This window comes from Dendrobates tinctorius, unplaced genomic scaffold (genome assembly GCF_039654945.1).
Source record: "Dendrobates tinctorius isolate UK_male_01 unplaced genomic scaffold, ASM3965494v1 ptg000062l, whole genome shotgun sequence".
Taxonomy (NCBI): domain Eukaryota; kingdom Metazoa; phylum Chordata; class Amphibia; order Anura; family Dendrobatidae; genus Dendrobates; species Dendrobates tinctorius.
The window spans coordinates 13,371,180-13,389,829 of NW_027361730.1; the positions used below are offsets into that span (position 1 = coordinate 13,371,180).

Genomic DNA, 18,650 nt, shown 5'->3' on the forward strand with positions numbered 1-18,650 from the left:
AGCAGTGCGCCTGCGCTGGAGCCACGACAGGAAGGAAAGAAGAGGACGGCATCGTATGAAGATGGGAGGCGCCGGACCGCAACACCCTCCAGACTAAAACCGGACCGCCCCCCGGTGAGTATAATCTAACTTTTTTCTTATCTTTCAGGTTACATTGGGGGCTTATCTACAGCATTACAGAATGCTGTAGATAAGCCCCTGATGGCGGTGGCCACATCTCATAGACCGAAAATGGGGTGACAGATTCCCTTTAAGTGTCAATGCCATTTACCTTTCTCCATACCCCGCTTACCCTCCCCTTGTTACCGCCTTTTTCTTTCTGTACCCTACACCTTTTAAATTGTTTAAATGGAAAATTTAAAAAAAAAAATCTTTGAAACTAAAAGCTAGCCATTATGCAACAATCCAAAGAAATTTTGGAACAAATGAGAAACTGTATTTTTCGTTTTTAATCCTAGTTTGTTTTTCTGTTAGTCAATAAAGATTGATATTTGGAACAAATATGGATATTCCCTCAGGTTGTAGTGAAATTGATAATGTGCTCAGTTCTTTCTGCACCAGGGGAAATGGAGCACAACATGGACTCACTAAAGGACTCCTTCCTGTATCTTCAAAGTCTCCATTCTATGACATCCATATAGTAAAAGGCCTCACTTACAAGTCTGTTTAAACACGTAGGCGAAAAAATAGTACCGCTGTCAAGTGTTGTGCATCAGTGTTTTTCACGGATGGATACAAAAAAATAAATGGCAAAGCTTCTCCTATGCTCTGCAGTGTTAAACAGGGACAGAACACGGATGCCACCCGATTGTCATCTCTATGCTGTATGTGTTTTTCACGGACCCATAGACTTGAATTGGCCCTCTCCATCCATGCCTCCAGAGAAAAACGGAGGAGTCTGTGTGCTTTGCAGAGACACACAGTGTCTGGGAAAAACCAGGACATGTGAACAGCACCATAGATTTTAATGGTTATGTGGAAAAAAACGTATACAACACATACACACAACACGGACATCTGAATGAGGCCTAGGATGGTGTACTAATAGCAGTCGTCTCTTTATCGCAATCGCTCATTAATAAGTATAGGGGTAAGGCTAACATTTGGCAGAATGCTGTATCACATAACGACATCACATCTAATGACTGTGAATTGGGTTGTGTTGTTACCTTTGCAGAAACCCAACTCTCAGAAATTTGGTCATAAGTCACATGTGACGTGGTCTGCGTAGTCTTCAATAAAGGTCCAGTGCAACTCAAATGATACCCATCTGCGTTTAGGCTAAATGCTTTTTTTTGTTGTTTTTTTTATGTTTTGCAGACAGATCGCAGCTCTGAGAGTATCACATGCAGTCCTATTTTTATTCATGAAGATATATAGTTGTGTGCCTGAGCCCTTACATGTACAGAAAACATGCGCTGACGGCCTCAATCATGTCATTTATTGTATTGCCATCTTCATCCAGAAGCATAGCATGATTCGTGATATGATTTCAAAGTACAAAAAAGTGCAGTTAATTTAAACTGTAAAAAAATAAAAAAAGAATAAAGAAGGCAAAGATGGCCCAAAACTGAAAATCCCCTCCAATTTTTTTTTTTTAACCAATGAGAATGAGAGAAAGTGTACACTTCAGAAACAGAACTTCTGATCCTGGTCAGCTGAATATTGACTTGTATGTCTTCATATGTTGTTTTACACTTTCCGCTATTTCGTGATCACTTTTACTCCGGCTATAGTAATCTGTGAAGAGTCCATCAGGATTAAGTAAATATATGAGGATGGTGTGATCAATAATGTAATCGTTGTCCTCGTCACGGGGCCCTGCACTGTAGTACACACGATAGGCTTGGGCTACCGCCTTGATCTGTTCCTCGTTGCCGGTAAGCCCCTTGAGACGTGGATGGAATTCACTAACATACTTTGCTAGAGCTGCGACATTATCACGCTCTGGGTCCACGGAAATGAAGACGGGCAGCACAGTGGGCAGAGTGCTGTCCTTGTCCAGCAGGGACACTGCAGAACTCAGCTTTTGCAGTTCATCTGGACAAATATCAGGACAGTGGGTAAAGCCAAAGTACATTAACACCCAATTACCTCTTAGGTCTTTCTTACAGCAAGGCTCGCCTTTATGATCAGTGAGACTGAAGTCTCCCTGACCGACTGCTAAGGTACGAAGCTGTTGAATGCGATCCAGCTGCTTCTTCTCCTGTTTTTCCCACCGCAGATACTGCCAGATTCCCACTGCACCTCCGCCAATAATGCAGCTAACAAGCAGCCTTGTTCGCAATGATATTGGAGCCTTGGAGGAGCCCGGTGGTTGGGATTTCTGTAATGTGGGAGATGTGGATATGCCCCTTTTATGGGTCAGACATTTCATTCCTTTAGTGTAGTCCTTTGGTGTTAACCTGGCTGGGTGGAAAACTGCATCACCGAGGAAAGGACAAATACGCTGTAGCATCCTAAAGAGAAGGAGATATCTGTGTTATCATACAGAATATTTAATGAAGGAGATTATCCAGGTTTTAAAACTGATGGCATGAGGATATTAGATTGGATGGGTTCTGAGTCGGCATCCTTGCGGATCAGCTGCCTCTCCTGTATACAAGGTGTCCACTTCATTGGTTACAATGCTCTGTTCTCTACACAGATGCAGCTCTAACAGCGTCTGGACTCTCAGAACCGAGCAATGTAAACCATAAAGGGGACATGGCCTCTTTAAAAACCTTAAAGGGGTTATCCAGTCTAAATTGATAAGCCTGCAGTCACTCTGTTTGACTGCTGGCTTATGGATCCCCCCCAGCGCATGCACTGTGAACTGCGGCGATTCACCAGTTTCTTAGGCCTGTTTCACACTTCCGTTTTTGACCATCAGTCAAAATCCGCCGTTTTTTGAAAAAAACGGATCGGCCATTTTTTTCCCATTGAGTTGCATTACCGGCGGATCTTGACGGATGGCCATCCGTTGGATCCGTTGTTTTGCGGTTCCGACAATTTTTTTGCGTCCGCCGACATGCCTGGACCGACCACGTAACTTTTTTTTTGCTGCATCTGCAGCAAAAAAAGTGCGCATGCCCGGAGGAAGTCAGCCGGAGATTTAACCCTGAAATCCTTTCTGGCGGACGAAAAAAATCTCTCTTTCTCAACCTCTCTCTCTCCCCCGGGCAGCGGTTCCTTTAAAATTCTTCATTCGGCGGATCCGTCAAAAAACGTTCACATCAGTTAGCAACGGATCCGCTTCCCTCCATTTTGGCGGATTTTAACTGACACAAAAAACTGAAGTGTGAAACAGGCCTTATGCAAACTACAAGGCAGAAGCCATCTAGTGGGCGCGACCTCACTCCATTCACTTGTATAGAGCGAGGCCACATCCCGTCTAGTGACACGGCCGTCCAGTGGGTGTGGCCTCACTCAATACAAGTGTATGGAGCAAGACGTGCCCACAAGTCGGGCTCTGGCCGGGAAGTATGTATATCACATATATACCCACTGGTGCCAGCTCAGACACCAGCGAATCCTCGCAGCACACACTGCGTGCACTGGGAGGATTCAGAAGTCTGCAGTAACACAGAGTGATTGCAGACTTATCAATTTAGACCGGACAACCTCTTTAAAGAAATGTTATCAAGTATGAAAATTATTGCCTGTGGATAGGGAATAACTTTTAAACTTGAGGACACCCCTTTAATTGATGGGGCTGTTTAACCTCTTAAATGGGGATATCAGACTTCTAGAAAAAGAATTAAGCAGCAACAAACAAGTAAAAAAAAAAAGATAAACACCACTCCCGAATGATCCACACCGACACTCCAGTGGTCCTCCATCCCTATTTATTATTATTGACTTATGGAGTTAGTTTTTTTTATTTCTTGTTTTTCAAAGCTTGGATGAGCGCTTTAAAGGAAGCCGGTCATCCGATTCATGATGCCTGAAACAGGCAGAATGAATTAGATCCGGACATTACTGCACAATAGCAGTCAGGTATATTGTTCTTTGAAATGCTTTAGTGTTTTAGAGATAATATACTTTAACCCCTTTACCTCCAAGGGTGGTTTGCAAGTTAATGACCAGGCCAATTTTTACAATTCTGACCACTGTCCCTTCATGAGGTAATAACTCTGGAACGCTTCAATGGATCTTGGAGATTCTGACACTGATTTTTCGTGACATATTGTACTTCATGATAGTGGTAACATTTCTTCTATTTAACTTGCGTTTGTGTAAAAAACTTTGAATTTTTATGCCCTTAAAACAGAAAAATATGTCACGCAAAATAGTTAATAACATTTTCCACATGTCTACTTTACATCAGTACAATTTTGGAAACTTTTTTTTTTTTAGGAAGTTATAAGGGTTAAAAGTTGACCAGCGATTTCTCATTTTTACAACAAAATTTACAAAACTTTTTTTTTTTTTTTTTAGGGACCACCTCACATTTGAAGTCACTTTGAGGGATCTATATGGCAGAAAAAACCCCAAAGTGACACCATTCTAAAAACTGCACCCCTCAAGGTGCTCAAAACCACATTCAAGATGTTTATTAACCCTTCAGGTGTTTCACAGGAGCAGAAGCAACGTGGAAGGAAAAAATGAACATTTAACTTTTTATTCACAAAAATGATATTTTAGCAAGTTTTTTTATTTTCCCAAGGGTAAAAGGAGAAAATTGACCACAGAAGTTATTGTGCAATTTGTTCTGAGTACGCTGATACCCCATATGTGGGTGGTGGACCACTGTTTGGGTGCACAGCAGGGCTCAGAAGGGAAGGAGCACTGTTTGACTTTTTCAAACTAAAATTGGCTGGAATTGAGATCGGACGCCATGTCGCATTTAGCGAGCCCCTGATGTGCCTTATCAGTGGAAATCCCCCACAAGTGACCCCATTTTAGAAACTAGACCCCCTAAGGAACTTATCTAGATGTGTGGTGAGCACTTTGAACCCCCAAGTGCTTCACAGAAGTTTATAACGTAGAGCCGTAGAAATAAAAAAATCATATTTTTCTCACAAAAATGATCTTTTCGCCACCAATTTTTTATTTTCACAAGGGTAACAGGAGAAATTGGACCCCAAAAGATGTTGTCCAATTTGTCCTGAGTACACTGATACGCCATATGTGGGGAGGACCACTGTTTGGGCACACGGTAGGGCTCAGAAGGGAAGGAGCGCCGTTTGACTTTTTCAAACTAAAATTGGCTGGAATTGAGATCGGACGCCATGTCGCGTTTGGCGAGCCCCTGATGTGCCTAAACAGTGGAAACCCCCCACAAGTGACCCCATTTTGGAAACTAGACCCCATAAGGAAATTATCTAGAAGTGTGGTGAGCACTTTGAACCCCCAAGTGTTTTGCTAAAGTTTATAATGCCCGGGCATGAAAAAAATATTTTTTTTTTTCCACAAAAATGATTTCTTAGTCCCCAATTTTTAATTTTCCCAAGGGTAACAGGAGAAATTGGACCCCAAAAGTTGTACGCTGGTACCCCACATGTGGGAAAAAACTGTTTAGGCACACGTCGGGGCTCGAAAGGGAAGTAGTGACGTTTTGGAATGCAGACTTTGATGGAATGGTCTGCGGGCGTCATGTTCCGTTTGCAGAGCCTCTGATGTGCCTAAACAGTAAAAAAAAAAAAAAAAAAAAAAAAGTGACATCATTTTGGATACAAAACCCCCAAGGAACAAACCTAGATGTGATCCAACTAATCTACTGTTTCTAAGTAAATTAGTAGTGCATGGAGGTGTGGTACAATTTGAAGCAATCCTTCATACACAAGCCAGGTTTTTCGGGGCAGGTGTCACATTAATAAATGGTGTCCTTGCATATTCCCCTTTTGTAACACACTCGTCACCTTTTTTGTGGCTTACCTTTTCTTCCAGTTGGCGAGACCACCCCCGGAAAATGCTGACCTGGTACGATATGAGCACCTTCAGTTCCAGAAGTACTGGGGCCCACTCCTTTCAGAGTACGAAATATCAAGGCCTTAACCACTACCTACTGGAACTGAAGGTACGAGGTATCGGTGTGGCGTGCACATCGTGACAGCAGGAAAGTGTTGAGCATTTCCATTTGGACGATGTGCACTGCCAGCTTTTTGTACCACACCATGGCCTTTCTCAAAGCATTGAGTACCCTGAGGTACTCTCACACAGTTTGTAGAGTTTGATTCTGTACCTGGCCCTCTTGCTGGGCAGGTACTGACGGAATCGCAGCCTTCCCTTAAAATGAACCAAGGACTCATCCACGCAGATGTCCCTTTGGGGCACGTACACTTCAGCAAACTTTTTGTTGAAGTGTTCGATGACCGGCTGAACTTTCGTGCGAGACACTGTGCATTATCGGTATAATGCAGGAATTTGTGGATGGCCTCAAAACGCGTCTGGGCCATGACCATTCGGAACACTGGCATGTTATACAAAATATCAAATATTGCCGAAGTTCTGGCTTCTTCAGGATCCCCATGTGGAGGACCAGGCCCCAAAACTGTGTCATTTCAACTGCGTCTACAGGAGACCAGTTAGAAAATGATGAACGTGGGTTTTGTTCCAAAAATTGACAAAGCGTACAAATAGTTGGCTCCACCATGAGGTTAACAAAATATTCAGAATAAAAGACTGCAAAAGTCTATTTCTGTGAGGCCGATGGTGTCAAACTTGATTCCTGATTCTGACACAAAATCAGGAATCAGTGACTCTTAATTTTCGGGGGGGGGAGGTCCATACGGGGTGCGCTGGTTCACCTGCGGGAATGGTGGGCGCTGCCTCATCTTCTGTCTTGGGGCGTCTGCGTGGCGGTTCCGCAAGACCCGAGGATGAGGATGAAGAATCCAAAAAGTACAGAAATGTGGGATTCTCTCCCTCGCTATCAGTGTCGGAGGCAAGGAAAGAATATGCCTCCTCCACTGAATAGCGCTGTTGGGATGAATTTGACGAGCTGGACATTTTTTGTGTGAATATGGTGCTTTGTGTGTACTTTATTGATAACTGTATGTCTATGTGTGTGTGGGGGGGATAGTGGTTGGTGTAAACTATTCTGAAAAGAAAAAGCTAAAAGAAAGCAAACAGGGAGAAAAAAAATGCCTGTGGGAAAAAAAAAGCCTAAAACAGCAGGCCCTAGCTCTGATAATAGAACTGCGTGTCACTTATCAAAATTCGGTGGCTGCTGGATGTGCGCACAGAGATGGCAAAAATAAGTGTCTAAAACAGCCGGCGCGAGCTCTGATAAGTGAACTGTTTCACTTATCAAAGTTCGGCGGCAGCTGTATGTGCGCACGGGGGTGGCGCAAGGGGGTGGGTGAAAAAAAGGAAAAGGGCAGGCACGAGCTCTGATAAGTGAACTGTATCACTTATCAAAATTTGTCGGCTGCGGGATGTGTGTACGGAGTTGGCGCAAAGGAGGCTGAGAAAAAAAAAGCAGGACGAGCGATGATCGGTGAACTGCGTCACCAATCAATGCTCGACGGCTGCGCAAGGGGGGAGGTAAAAAGAGGAGGATGGGGCGACTGGGGTGGATAAAGAGAGATCGGGCTGGGATCAACAGTTAGGGTTGTAGTCATGTGACAAACGGGGTGAAAAAATGGAAAAAGGCAGGAACAAGCTCTGATAAGTGAACTGCGTCACTTATCAAAGTTTGGCGGCTGCGGGATGTTTTTGTCAGAGTTGATGCAAAGGGGGCTGAAGAAAAAAGCGAGCACGAGTGTTGATCGGTGAACTGTGTCACCAATCAACGCTCGTCGGCTGCGCATAGGGGGGGAGGAGGGGGGTAAAAAGAGAGGGAAGAGCGGATAGGGGGATTGGGTTCCCTGAAAAATGCCCACAGGAAAATTGCCAATTGCAGTATCACAAAGTTTAAGATCTATAATTTTTGAGGTGCAAGGTGAGAATGTTCACATGATATGTGATTAACCTGTGATTTACAGTTGATCTAGTACAAAACTGCAAAAATGAAGATCTGTGCTTGTAGCAGTCTGTCATTGTCAGCAATAGATAGATATAGTCGGCTCTCATCTCTCACTGACTCTGCCTTACTCCTCCCACCAGCCCAAAACTGAGGCACATGCAGAACCAGCAGCAGTGTGATCCAGAGGAGCCATCACTGCTATCAGTACTCACAAAAGTATCACTGTATTATCTGTGGAGTTACATGGGACTGCAGGTCACATCTAATACATTATCATCTCAGTGGGAGCCCACCAAAAGCAGAGAGCTGCTGGCAGAGATAGTGGTTCCTGGAAGCCCAGAAGGTACAGCAGAAAGGTGAAATTCTGCCACTAGTACCACCTTGTGTACTTGCTGAGAATGTATGTTTTTGCAGTAGTGTAACTTTAGTCCGATGGGCCCCAGTGCCAAATTTGGACCTGCCCCCCCACACACACATTGGTCAGATGTATGGGCCACTGTAGTGATCTAAATTCTATAAAGACTTATGAATTTCCCCTTTCATTATGTAGTGAAATGTCCCAAATTCTGGTATATATGCCCATCCTGGTGAATATGTCAGCATCCTGGTATACAGTATATGTCCCAATGCTGGTATATATGGTCCCCATCCTGGTATGTATGGTCCAAATGGTCTCCATCCTGGTATATATGCCCACTTCCTGGTATATATGTCCCCTTCCTGGTTTACATGGTCCCCAATCCTAGTGTGTGTGTCCCTGTTCTGCCCCTAACGCATAATTAAAAACAAAAACATTCTACTCACCTTTCCTCTGCTCCCACGTCGCCCAGTGTCTTTTGTATCCACCGCACAGCCCGGCAGCTGACATCGGAGTGTGCGCCATTGTCATGTGCTGCTCCCTGTGGCTGCACCTCCGACGCTAGCTCACAGCCACTGCATATGTCGCAGTGCAGCATGTATCGCAGTGCAGGGCCCCGACGGGTCTCTGCAACACCATGCATGTCATCTGGATCTGTGTCTTCAGTGAGGACGGAGATCCAGCAGAAGCAGGCATCTGTACCCCCGTGCCTGCTCGTGGCCTTCATCGCTGCGACCACAGTCATTGCACCTCTGTGTTTTTTTCTGTTGGTGAACCAATGGTCTTACCAATGTGTGTTCCTCTCACCCTGTGTTGTGTGAGTGGTGTTCTACCCGTGGGGATCGAGTGCGGGCGTTCAGTGGGATGAGACCTGGTTTTTGCGGGCTCTCGTAAGACAGCCAGGCCAGCAGACAAGAGCCCCCACTGACCCATGTGTCTCCATAGTGATGTCACTGACCAACACAGGAGCCGGAAGTGCCAGAGCAGCGCCGCTCTCCTATTGATTTCAGTGGCAGTGAATCTGGCGCCTGCACTTCCTTCCCTGTCCACTTATGACTACCAAGAGTAAGGGTGAACAGATCCTACGTAGTTATGTATCATACACATATACTGCAGGTGTAGGCAGGCATAGGACGAAAGAAAATGCAGAATGGATTTGAATAAGGGTCTCTAGGCCTATACACACCACACTTAGTGGAATGACAACTCGTAAAACAGAATCTGTACTCTGGGACTAGGTATGAGTGAACCGAACCTATAGAACCCGGAGAAGTTGGGCCCAGACACCTGTGGTCAGTGGCGTAGCAACTGTTTGTGGCGCCCGGGGCGGTCGAAAAATTTGCCGCCCCTTTGGTCGTTGATAGTCCGGAAGCATCCGAAGAGCCCACACTACACTCAAAGATCTAATTTTTAGTCTGCTACTAACTCTTCTGTTATTATTTCTAAATTTCTAGACTTATATATGGGTATATAGCATATATAGGTGTTCCCAGGGGTGTATACTTGTATATAGCTTCGATAGGTGGCTTCCAGAGGTGTATACAGGTGTACATAGCTTCTATAAAAGGCTCACTGGTGCCGTACATGACTGGCGTAAATGACTGCCCTCCATGACTTGCATACATGACTCGCGTACATGACTGGGTTACATAACTGGCTTACAAGACTGACATAAATGATTGGCATACAAGACTTGCGTAAATGACTGGCTTACCTTACCTGACTGGCTTACATGACTGGCGTATATGACTGGCGTACATACATTGTGCACATGACTGGCATAAATGACAGGTGTACATGACTGGCATACATGACTGGCATTCATGACTGTCTTTCATGATGGGCCTACATGACTGGCATACTTGACTGGCGTACATGACTGGCGTACATGACTGGCGTACATGACCGGTGGAGTCCAGAGCAGTTGAAAAGTTGTGGCATTTTTTTAGGTCGCTGATATCTGCTCTCGAGGCGTTTGTATCCAGCGCTGACTACATTACAGCTGGAGTAGAAGACGCCAATCTCCAGGACTCAAGGCCTTAGTGTCAGCATTGGAGCAACCAGAAAAAGGAAAATGAGTAACTGATCCGACCACACAAAGCAGAACATTTGGGGTTGACGGACCCCGGTGTATAATACAGCCGGCGTGGCAGGTGTCACAGTCTGAGTGTCTCCCCTCAGGGCCCCCACAGCAGGTGTCACAGTCTGAGTGTCTCCCCTCAGGGCCCCCACAGCAGGTGTCACAGTCTGAGTGTCTCCCCTCAGGGCCCCCACAGCAGGTGTCACAGTCTGAGTGTCTCCCCTCAGGGCCCCCACAGCAGGTGTCACAGTCTGAGTGTCTCCCCTCAGGGCCCCCACAGCAGGTGTCACAGTCTGAGTGTCTCCCCTCAGGGCCCCCACAGCAGGTGTCACAGTCTGAGTGTCTCCCCTCAGGGCCCCCACAGCAGGTGTCACAGTCTGAGTGTCTCCCCTCAGGGCCCCCACAGCAGGTGTTACAGACAGTCTGAGTGTCTCCCCTCAGGGCCCTCACAGCAGGTGTTACAGACAGTCTGAGTGTCTCCCCTCAGGGCCCTCACAGCAGGTGTCACAGTCTGGGTGTCTCCCCTCAGGGCCCCCACAGCAGGTGTTACAGACAGTCTGGGTGTCTCCCCTCAGGGCCCCCACAGCAGGTGTCACAGTCTGAGTGTCTCCCCTCAGGGCCCCCACAGCAGGTGTCACAGTCTGAGTGTCTCCCCTCAGGGCCCCCACAGCAGGTGTCACAGTCTGAGTGTCTCCCCTCAGGGCCCCCACAGCAGGTGTCACAGTCTGAGTGTCTCCCCTCAGGGCCCCCACAGCAGGTGTCACAGTCTGAGTGTCTCCCCTCAGGGCCCCCACAGCAGGTGTTACAGACAGTCTGAGTGTCTCCCCTCAGGGCCCCCACAGCAGGTGTCACAGTCTGAGTGTCTCCCCTCAGGGCCCCCACAGCAGGTGTCACAGTCTGAGTGTCTCCCCTCAGGGCCCCCACAGCAGGTGTCACAGTCTGAGTGTCTCCCCTCAGGGCCCCCACAGCAGGTGTCACAGTCTGAGTGTCTCCCCTCAGGGCCCCCACAGCAGGTGTTACAGACAGTCTGAGTGTCTCCCCTCAGGGCCCCCACAGCAGGTGTTACAGACAGTCTGAGTGTCTCCCCTCAGGGCCCTCACAGCAGGTGTTACAGACAGTCTGAGTGTCTCCCCTCAGGGCCCCCACAGCAGGTGTCACAGTCTGAGTGTCTCCCCTCAGGGCCCCCACAGCAGGTGTTACAGACAGTCTGAGTGTCTCCCCTCAGGGCCCCCACAGCAGGTGTCACAGTCTGAGTGTCTCCCCTCAGGGCCCCCACAGCAGGTGTCACAGTCTGAGTGTCTCCCCTCAGGGCCCCCACAGCAGGTGTTACAGACAGTCTGAGTGTCTCCCCTCAGGGCCCCCACAGCAGGTGTCACAGTCTGAGTGTCTCCCCTCAGGGCCCCCACAGCAGGTGTCACAGTCTGAGTGTCTCCCCTCAGGGCCCCCACAGCAGGTGTCACAGTCTGAGTGTCTCCCCTCAGGGCCCCCACAGCAGGTGTCACAGTCTGAGTGTCTCCCCTCAGGGCCCCCACAGCAGGTGTCACAGTCTGAGTGTCTCCCCTCAGGGCCCTCACAGCAGGTGTCACAGTCTGAGTGTCTCCCCTCAGGGCCCCCACAGCAGGTGTTACAGACAGTCTGAGTGTCTCCCCTCAGGGCCCTCACAGCAGGTGTCACAGTCTGAGTGTCTCCCCTCAGGGCCCTCACAGCAGGTGTCACAGTCTGAGTGTCTCCCCTCAGGGCCCCCACAGCAGGTGTCACAGACAGTCTGAGTGTCTCCCCTCAGGGCCCCCACAGCAGGTCTCACAGTCTGAGTGTCTCCCCTCAGGGCCCTCACAGGATGGGCGTTCACCTGAGTGCGCCCAGCACCGGCTCAGGAGCGGACAGCAGCCGGGGCTCCGAGTCCGAGTTCAGCAGAGCAAGGTAGAAAGCGCCTGAGGCTGAGCTGCGCCTGCACTGTGCCTCCGCGGAGTCCGCGCTTCTTCCACGGCAGAGGAGAGAAGAGGAACTGCTGCTGCCACGCTGCGCCGCCCCCACATACTTGCCGCCTAGGGCGGACCGCCCCCCCCCCGTCCCCCCCACGCTACGCCACTGCCTGTGGTGAAATCCAGTCTGCATTTTCTTTGCTGCCTGTGTTGTGCTGTATTTTATTTCAATGGAGCCCATGGAAGTCACCGGGCTTTCCTTGTTGACATTATTTCACATGTTCCTTCCAGCGCTCCCCCACCCCCATTGTTTCAAATTAGCAATCGTGTCATTCCTTTTGGTACAACCCCAGTGAATAATGGCTTTCCTGCGGTGCCAGCCAATTGTGTTTTGGTTAAAGAATGTACTTTAATAGATCTATCCCCATATTTTTTTAATTTCTTTTCAATAAAAGTGTATTTTGAGTTCATCTAAAGTATTCTAGCCAGAGGAACAACAAAGTTATGATTTACTTGGGGTTTGAATATCTTGCATTTCATACTATCAATGCAGTGGTGACTTGGAGATGCCGACTGCATGGCTCTTCAAAGTGCCATTCAGTTCTCAAAACAAAAGATGACAACGTAGTTCAAGAACCAACAGAACATTATCATGACTCCTGCCCTCAAAAAGCAGAAGCAGGTGTGTCAGAGCATCTCACCTAGAATTCTATATTATTCTCCTGCCCTGCAGAGCATCTCACCTATACCTGTATACTATCCCCCGTCCTGCAGAGCATCTCACCTATAACTGTATACTATCCTCCGTCCTGCAGAGCATCTCACCTATAACTGTATACTATCCTCTGTCCTGCAGAGCATCTCACCTATACCTGTATACTATCCCCCGTCCTGCAGAGCATCTCACCTATACCTGTATACTATCCCCCGTCCTGCAGAGCATCTCACCTATACCTGTATACTATCCCCCGTCCTGCAGAGCATCTCACCTAAACCTGTATACTATCCTCCGTCCTGCAGAGCATCTCACCTATACCTGTATACTATCCTCCGTCCTGCAGAGCATCTCACCTATACCTGTATACTATCCTCCGTCCTGCAGAGCATCTCACCTATACCTGTATACTATCCTCCGTCCTGCAGAGCATCTCACCTATACCTGTATACTATCCTCCGTCCTGCAGAGCATCTCACCTATACCTGTATACTATCCCCCGTCCTGCCGAGCATTTAACCTATAATTCTAGATTATTCTTCTGCCCTGCAGAGCATCTCACCTGTAATATGTTATTTTCCTGCCCTGCAGAGCATCTCACCTATACCTGTACACTATCCCTGTCCTGCAGAGCATTTAACCTATAATTCTATATTCTTCTGGCCTGCAGAGCATCTCACCTATAATTCTAGATTATTCTTCTGGCCTGCAGAGCATCTCACGTATACCTGCATACTATCCCCCTGTCCTGCAGAGCATTTAACCTATAGATCTGTGATAGTCTGTCCTGCAGAGCATCTCACCTATAACTCGCTACCGTTTCCTGTGGGTATTCATGTCTGTGGGCAATTTTCTGTGGGCATTTTTCACATATCATGTGAACATCCTCATCTTGCACCTCAAATATCATAGATCAGAAACTTTGCGATGATGCAATTGGCAATTTTCCGTGTGGGCATTTTTCTGGTCACTGGGTGGATGAAGAGAGATCGGGCAGGGATCAACAGTGAGGCCGGGATCACACTTGCGATTAAGGCTAAGTGCACACGTACCGGAATTCTCGCGGAAATTACCGCGAGAATTCCGGAATTCCAGTCCGCGGGAAAATCGCATTTTAAATTCCCGCGATTTTCCCGCGGAAAAACTAGCATTTTGCAAGCGTATTTAGCTTGCAGAATGCTAGCGTTTTCCAAGCGATCTGTAGCATCGCTTGGAGAACTGATTGACAGGTTGGTCACACTCGTCAAACATAGTGTTTGACGAGTGTGACCAACTTTTTACTACTGAGGCCGCCTATACAGCATCAGTAGTAAAAGATAGAATGTAAAAAAAAAATAAAAAATAGTTATTCTTACCCTCCGACGTCCCGCGCATCCGTTCCCAGTAGTCCTTTGCGAAAATGCCCGCGATGACGTCAGTTCTCGCGGGATCGCGACGTCTCGCGGTAATTTGCGATGACGTCGCGCGAATGACCGCGAGACTTCGCGATCCCGCGAGAACGGACGCCATCGCGGGCATTTTCGCAAAGGACTACTGGGAACGGAGCGTGAAGAGAAGCGGGAAGACTGCGCGGGACGCCGGAGGGTGAGAATAACAATATTTTTTATTTTTAAATTCTTTTTTTTTTACAGGGATATGGTACCCAAAGCCCGGAGGACAGTCTCCTCTCCTCCGGACCGTGGGTACCATCCGCAAATGTTCTGCTTACTTTCCGCATGTTGTGCACAGCCACATGCGGGAAATAAGCGGAACAATGCATTCCTATGGGTGCGGGATCGCCGCGATTCCGCAAATTAATGAGCATGCTGCGGTTTTTACCGCGAAGCGATTCCGCCGCGGTAAAAACCGCAGCATTAGCACAGCATTGCGGAATCCCATAGGAATGCATGGGATGCTTATTTTTCGCGTTTTCGCGGCAAAATCGTGCGGTTAAAACCGCCGCGGAAACGCGAAAAAAACGCCACGTGTGAACCCAGCCTTAAACCGCCGAGTCTCGCATGGTAATACATGGCGCTGCCGCCGGAACTCAGGAGCGGGGCGTGCAGCTCCATGTACTGCTATGCGGCCGCACGCCCCGCTCCTGAGTCCCGGCGGCAGCACCGTGTATTACCATGCGAGACTCGGCCGTTTAAATCGCAAGTGTGATCCCGGCCTTAGGGTTGTAGTCAGATGGTGCAAAGAGGTGTGAAAAAAGAGGGGTGGAGGGGGATGAAGATAGATTGGGCAGGGATCAGGTAACACAGTTGTAGTGTCTCTTTTTTCTTTCCGGGATGGTTTCGCCGGTGAGAAAGGATGCGATTGGCTGTTCAGAATTGAACAGCCATTCACAGCGCTGGGGGGGCGGGATCAGAGCCCGGCAGGCCGGCACCATATTCCGTAAGGTAAGATGGCGTCGGAATTTTAATGCGATCACAGTGACTTAAGTCGCGGTATCGCATTAAAGGGTATGACGTACTATCCCGTCCATGGTCATATGTGCCCGGATCACCTGGATGGGATAGTACGTCAAATGTCAGAGAGGGGTTAAAGAGCCATCTGGGCTACTTAAGGAGATAAGCCTAGTCCAGCTCTGTCCCCAGCGCTGATGAATGTAATTCTGCTGCTATGGAAGAGACCTGTCAATCACCTGCAGCGCCACTGGGGGAAGCCGACCAGTGCCGGACATTTCTCTCCGTACAGTCCTCACCTGGGGACCACGCCAGGGTGGTCAAATTTCACCCTATTGATCCCAGCTGGCTTTTCAAATTATAAGTCCAATTCATCAAGACCAGAGTTGTTCACGCTGTTCTTTATGAGTGGACGTGCTGGAGTCAGACAAACCTGATCCATGGAGCAGTACATGCCTCTCAATGTGCAACATGCCAGTCAGGTACTGGAGTACGGAGTGTAATCGCTCATCATGAATGAAACAAGCTGTGGCATCATTCCCCACTCTGGCCATTGCGGCAGAGCTGGGAGAAACTAGAAACTGGTAGGAAAATGCTCAAAACAACAAACTTTTGGCGCCAAGTTGCGCCTAAAATTTACAACTTTACAAAGCTTTTACACCCGAATTCTGAAGAGAACGCTTTGATAAATCGGGGCCTTTGTTTTCTCTGAAACGCTGCGGTATTTCAGAGATGATTATACGTGGCTGCAACCGTGAAGCCAGAGTCTTATTCATGCTGCTGTAGTTTGGGCACCATTCATCGGCCGACAGGATCCTCTAATACCGAAGTTTTTCTGTAACGCGTTTATTACTTATTCTGACAACTTTCCAATTGTCAGAGAATCAAGGCAGAGCCAATGTCAGGCATCCTTTCTGACAATCTGCTTAATCTAAAAGAAAACGTAAAGGGGATGTCCAGGCTTGGGCCTCGCTCTGTGCGCCTGCAGACTTGTGAATCCTCATGGCGCACTGTCAGGATTCTCCGATGCCGGGAGCGGGCGGCGACCTGAGCCCAAGTTTGTGATTCGCACACTCGTGGCCACATTCCGACTAGACGTGTCCGACCTCACTGAGCGAGGCTGCGCCTGTCTAGTCAGCACATGACTCCATACATACAGATCACACCCCAGACAATCCTGACAGCGAGCAACACTCCCAAGTCTGCAGTGAGAGTGAGCCCCAAGCCTGGACATCAGGAATGAACTGCACTGGGCTCAGGGGCTCCATCTGGTGGCTGGCTGTCAGTGTGCGCTCATGGATGAGCCCGCCCCTCCGTTTCTCACACAGACATTATGTGCCTGGCAGGGTAAATCTCCATGTGCAGCAGTACCGGAGACTGGCGACAACCACCACAGGACCGGATCCGCACAGGGTGATGGGTGCGCGGATTCCCCGGTAGATCCGCTCCCGGTGATGTACTCACCTGGTGTTCTCCTGAGGTTAGAAGGGCACAGAGTAGACACGAGTAAGCGGAAGGACCTTCTATGATGATGTCATGATCATGTGACTGCGAGGAGGCGGGCACTGTGCTGCGGCGCTGCAATGATTGTGTGACGCCACCAGGTGTCAGTGCAGATCAGTGTGTGGGAGACGCGAGCCTGATCAGCGTTGTGCACACTTGTAGGAAACACGCGACAAGCGCATTATAATATTATATGGTTATTGTGGCGCCTGTTCTTACGCTACATGTTACAGGGGGCTGCCTGCTTCCCCAATATAACCGCTGCAGCTCATGGGCAGCACCCTGGGACTGACACTTATTTTTGTCACTGTGCTGTTCTTTTTACTTCAGTTTTTTACGATAACATGCATCAGTATACTATATGGTTTACTGCACATGATGCATGTATAATAGATATATCCATTGTATGATGCAGGTAAAGCTCTGTGCACACTGCATGCACCTGGCAAAGCCCCCAGCATTTATCCGACACGTCCAGGGGCCTGACAGGCCGGGAGTCTCCTTGTACCTGTATAACTGTAGTAAAGTGCAGCCAACTCTCCGTACACAGGAATGCTCACTCGGCCGAGTGTTGTCCGTGAGAAAGTCGCTGGGCTGACGTGTCAGCTGGCGGCTACACAGTGAGGCCCACCAGAACATCCTCCAGTCTTGGCTGTGTTTGTGTGCATAGCATGTAAATAGTTAAATCCTGCAATACAGGAGGCACGTTTACTCACTGTGTCACTCTGCCATTGCCAGAGATTGCTGACTGTGCTGGTTAGGACTTATCAGGAAGCATCCAATACTTGCCTCAATCCAGATAAAGTGGAAAAAAAAGGGAAGGCAGCACTCCATAGACTTTAAGTGAAAAAATGTGATGTTATTCAGACCCGCATGGCGACGTTTCTGCTCACACTGATAACTATATGCACGGGAACATCATTACTGTTTGTGGGGGGACTAGAGTAGGGTCTTTATTGCTATAAATGGGGGACTCAGATGGCATTATTACTTTTGTTCAGGCACTTGGGATATTATTCATTGTTAAGGCCTCTTTCACACATCAGGTTTTCGCCGTCAGGCGCGATCCGGCGCTTTTGACAGAAACCGGATTTGGCGAAATGCAATGCCGGATCCGGTTTCCCCCCCATTGACTTGCATTTGCGCCGGATCGCGCCGGATGGCCATGCGTTTCATCCGATTTTCGCCGGATCCGGCAATGTGACGCGATCCGGCGTCTGGAAAAAACGGAGACTGTAACGTTTTTTGTCTCCGGCGAAAAAGCCGGACACGTCGGATCCGGCGTGTCCGGCTTTTTCATACAATGAAAGCCTATGAGCGCCGCAATGCGCCTGATCCGGCGATAGCCGGATCCGGTTTTTTTGGTCTGAGCATGCTCAGTAGCTCTGCCCACAAGACATATATAAAAGCAAGACAGTGGGACCCTCAGCCACACCCAACATGCCACCCAAGCCAAGAACCAGGAGCAGAAGGCAGGAGACCACTGCAGCAGCAGCAGCACCATCAGCACCACCCCAAATGGAGCAGCATGCTGAACAACGGGAGGGGAGTCCAGCAGCAGATGAGAGACGGTAATTATCAAATCCCCCATTCCTCCAAACTAGGGCTATAGAATATCAAGATATTCATTGGCCCTTTGTTTCTCTTTATTCAACAGCCGCCCAATAGATGCAGCAGCAGCAGCAATGGCAGCAGCAGGAACACCACCCACAGCCATGGAGTCTGGCCATCAGGAAGACAGCACATCTTCTTCTGGGAGCCCTCCCTCGCATCGTCAGCGTTTGACGGTAAGTT

At 48.4% G+C, this 18,650-nt stretch overlaps 1 protein-coding gene across 1 annotated transcript; it reads right to left on the reverse strand.

Moving 5' to 3' along the window:
- Positions 1 to 948: 948 nt before the first annotated feature.
- Positions 949 to 16,973, reverse strand: SCO2 (synthesis of cytochrome C oxidase 2). The gene is made up of 2 exons (XM_073579288.1): positions 16,818 to 16,973; positions 949 to 2,459 (listed from the first exon to the last, which is right to left on the reverse strand). The coding sequence occupies exon 2, from the start codon at positions 2,456 to 2,458 to the stop codon at positions 1,655 to 1,657; it is 804 nt and encodes a 267-aa protein (XP_073435389.1). The 5' UTR covers position 2,459; positions 16,818 to 16,973; the 3' UTR covers positions 949 to 1,654.
- Between the last annotated feature and the right edge of the window lie 1,677 nt (positions 16,974 to 18,650).